This window comes from Oikopleura dioica, chromosome XSR (assembly GCF_907165135.1).
Source record: "Oikopleura dioica chromosome XSR, OKI2018_I68_1.0, whole genome shotgun sequence".
In the NCBI taxonomy this organism is placed as follows: Eukaryota; Metazoa; Chordata; class Appendicularia; order Copelata; family Oikopleuridae; genus Oikopleura; species Oikopleura dioica.
This window is the reverse complement of record NC_137294.1, coordinates 11,360,711-11,364,196: the sequence shown is the minus strand read 5'-3', so window position 1 is coordinate 11,364,196 and position 3,486 is coordinate 11,360,711. Positions and strand designations below refer to the sequence as shown.

General features: G+C 40.2%; 1 protein-coding gene across 1 annotated transcript; it reads right to left on the bottom strand.

Annotated features, from left to right (window-relative positions):
* Nucleotides 1–473: 473 nt before the first annotated feature.
* Nucleotides 474–1,780, bottom strand: LOC145707486 (uncharacterized). Its single transcript, XM_081785016.1, has 4 exons — nt 1,506–1,780; nt 866–1,446; nt 752–824; nt 474–683 (listed from the first exon to the last, which is right to left on the bottom strand). Exons 1-4 carry the CDS (start codon nt 1,683–1,685, stop codon nt 561–563), a joined length of 957 nt encoding a protein of 318 aa, XP_081641142.1. The 5' UTR covers nt 1,686–1,780; the 3' UTR covers nt 474–560.
* Nucleotides 1,781–3,486: the final 1,706 nt, after the last annotated feature.

The window sequence follows — 3,486 nt, the reverse complement described above, 5'->3', positions numbered from 1 at the left end:
AACAGATCATGTTCGAAAATAATTGAGCTGAGCTGAGCTGAGCTGAGTGAAAATTTTCTGAGCTGAGCTGAGTTGAGCAGATCAGATCATTTTCCAAAATCACTGAGCTGAGCTGAGCTCACTCAGCCAGCTCAGCTCACTCAGCTTAGCAAATTTGCAACTCTGGTGGAGAATCGTGGAGGCACTTTTTGTATTTTATGAAACCAAATCTTTGACACTTGCAAGGAGCTGTCAGGACTGTTTCCGCTTTGTCGATGTTAGTTGGAATCATTAGCCGCGAAATTGTGATTGTTGTTTTGTCAAATTAACTCGAGCTGAACAAGTTGTTTCACACTATCGATCTTGGTTCTTCGCACTGTGTTTCGCTTCTTGAGCAAACTGATAGCACACTTTCTTCCAAAAACACATTGTATCAATAAAACGAAGTCACTCAAGAGTTGGCAGGAATTCTCATCAGAAAAAGATCAGACGAAGATAATTGTATTTTATTGACATAACATTTTTAATGAAATTTAGGAAGTTAACGGTAATTGATTGAAGAAAATAGCGGTCTTGGCATCTTATTTTTTGGAACAAATTTCCTTTCCCATCCAATCGTAAGTACACCTCTCTCCTTCCGCGCATTCACGGCCGCAGAAAAGCTCGCATTTGTCGTCGATTATTTTGTAGCCAGACTTATACGGCTATGAAAATTGCCCATGTTTTTTGTAAGACTAAAAAAGTAGCTCTTCAATAGCCGTCCCTTGCAAACGCATTGTTGCTGACCAACAAGATCAAACTGGCATTCTTCATTTTCTTCGCATTCTTTTGAGCAGGGTGCAGGGCTAAAATAATCAAATTTTTGATGAGTTTGAAATAATCTTACATGATGCACGTTTGGATATCTTTTTGGTACTCGGCGCCTTCACTACACTTGCAGGTCGGCTTTCCGAACATGTCAAAAACGCAGCGACCAAGTGCGCCGCCGCAATCGAGATCGCACCTTGGGACGTACGAGGTCGGTTTCGCTTCCACCTTTTTGCAAATTTCCTTGCCCATCCAGTCGTACGCGCATTTTTCATCGTCGGCGCAGATCAATCCGCAGAATAACTCGCACTCGCCCGATTCAGCGAGTCTGTATCTTGCCGGGCATTTTTTCTCCGCTGTGGTTGGTGTTTTTGCAGTTGCTGGAAGAACAGGTCGGCAGGTTTCTTTTCCCATCCAATCGTAAGCGCATTTTTCATCATCAGCGCAGCTTAGGCCACAGAATAATTCGCATTCGCCCGAATCAGCAAGTTTATATCCTGGCTGGCATTTCTTCTCCGTTGTCGTTGTTATTTCTGTTGTTGCTGGAAGAACAGGTCGGCAAGTCTCTTTTCCCATCCAGTCATAACCGCATTTTTCATTTTCAGCGCAGTTTAATCCGCAAAATAATTCGCAATTGCCGCCGTTCATTTTGTATCCTTCCTAATTCAACTTTAAGATAAACTTTCTCCAAACATAAGTCGCCAAAATCTTGATCCTACCTTGCAGGTGCAAACTGGTCGCCCAAGAAAGTCGAATTTGCAAAAAGCGCTGCCATCGCATTCAAGCGGACATGTCGGGCTGCAAACTCCATTTCGCAATTCATACCCTTCCAAGTCGCATTCTTTATCCGTAAAGGTCTTTGGTGGATTGGTTCCACTTTCGATAATGTGTTTGCACATGGCCAAGCCGTTTCCACTGACGTAGCAATCGACTGCTAAGCATTTATCTCCGCAGGCTGATACGCACTGTCCACTCTTGATTTGGTTAAATACATTCACACTTTTCGATTATCTTTTTTTCTCAGAATTAACGCAGTGACACCCTTAATTTTGACGGTAGGTTATAATTAGACCATTATCTAAGTCCTTTGGAATTAGAAAATTTTGATATTTTGAACGCTAAAATTCAAGATATTCGACATTGTTTCATTCGTTAACCATAGCTCAAGCACTTCGCCTCTGCTGCAAATCGGCTGGACGGGAACATCAATGGAAGTCTTCGTTGATTTCAACTTTTCTTCAGGCGGCGGCTCAACTCCTCCCTGATCAATTGGCTGACGCGCATCGTTGAGAAAGTAGAAGATAACTCCTCCGCCAACAAGGATACAGCCGACTAGGACAGCGATTCTTTGAAATATGGTTAGCGAGCAAATAAATACTAAATAAGCAAAAATAGGAAATTTTTGGCAACGCGCGTAGAGCAGCTCGGACGAGTCCAGAGTACAAAGGACGCTGTATTTGTCGACTACGACCTTCGCGAACTACAAAACATGGCGAACAGACCACTTCCTGATTATTTTTTTCTTCGACGAATTTCTATTTTCTTCCTTGGTTTCTGAAGCTCCATTCTCGGAATTTTCTTGAATCTGCGCTGGTGTATAACTTCCCTGAATAAAAGAATTATATTTTATCTGATGCTCTTGGTTTTGTTTTTACTGAAGATCTAAGCGTAAAACGCATATTTTTTCTTGAATTTATATTACAAATTTTCTTAAAAATAAAAAAGGAGTATTATGAAAAGGAAGCTCGCTCAAGCAGGAAACAGCTTGAAAATAAAACCATTTATTGAAATCCGAAAAATTTTTCTCACATGAAATATTGTTTTTTATCAATCAATTGTAGCGATGTTAGAAAAATTGAAATTAACAGATTGCCTTTTTAATAAGTTTTTAAAGTTCACTACCTGCGACATTTCTCTTTATGAGACATGAAAACGGGGACAATCGGAACTTATATTTGCTCCGATCTACGATTGCTCAGTGCAAACAACGACATACTAATCAACTTCAATTTTTTGTGGAGGAAGAGTCAGAGTTCTTGTCGTTAAGCTCGACTAGAACAGTTTTCTTTACTTCATCAATTTGCTCGTTTCTGATTCTAGCTTCACTCAGGGACTATTGAATTTTGGCTTTTAAATAAAAGCTCAAAATATTCTTCCTTGATTTCTTCCTAGCGGCTTGATTACAAATAAACTTCTCCGGTCTTGACAAAAGCGTAACGAAGGGAGTCCAAGCTTGCTGTCCAAGAGTAACAGCATACTCGTGGAAGATCATGATGTTCTCCTTGTTTATCGTAAGAATATCATCAACCATGGTCAACAAGTATCGCACAGTCTGATCGCGTGCAATCTGCCCGATCAAATTCGTGAGCGCTTTGGCTGCGTTTTCACGTAGTGATTAAGAATTTGCTGCATATTGATGGCGTTCTTTTTAGCATCGAAAACGTTGATGAATTCGAAGGCTTCTTCCGAAATCATTTTGCTGCGAGAAAAACAGTAATGGAAAATGTAGAAATGAATAAGTTAGAAATGAACTAATAAATGAACAAGGCAAATTTCAGTCGTCAGGAAAATTGAACTAGAAAGAAGAAAGTTTGAGATAGTTTGCTCTATTTTGCAGCAAGCAGGTCTTGCGTTTTGCTCAAGACTTTACTCAATTGACAGTTGATACTTCGCTTGTTGAAGTTGCTCTGAGGCTTTTAT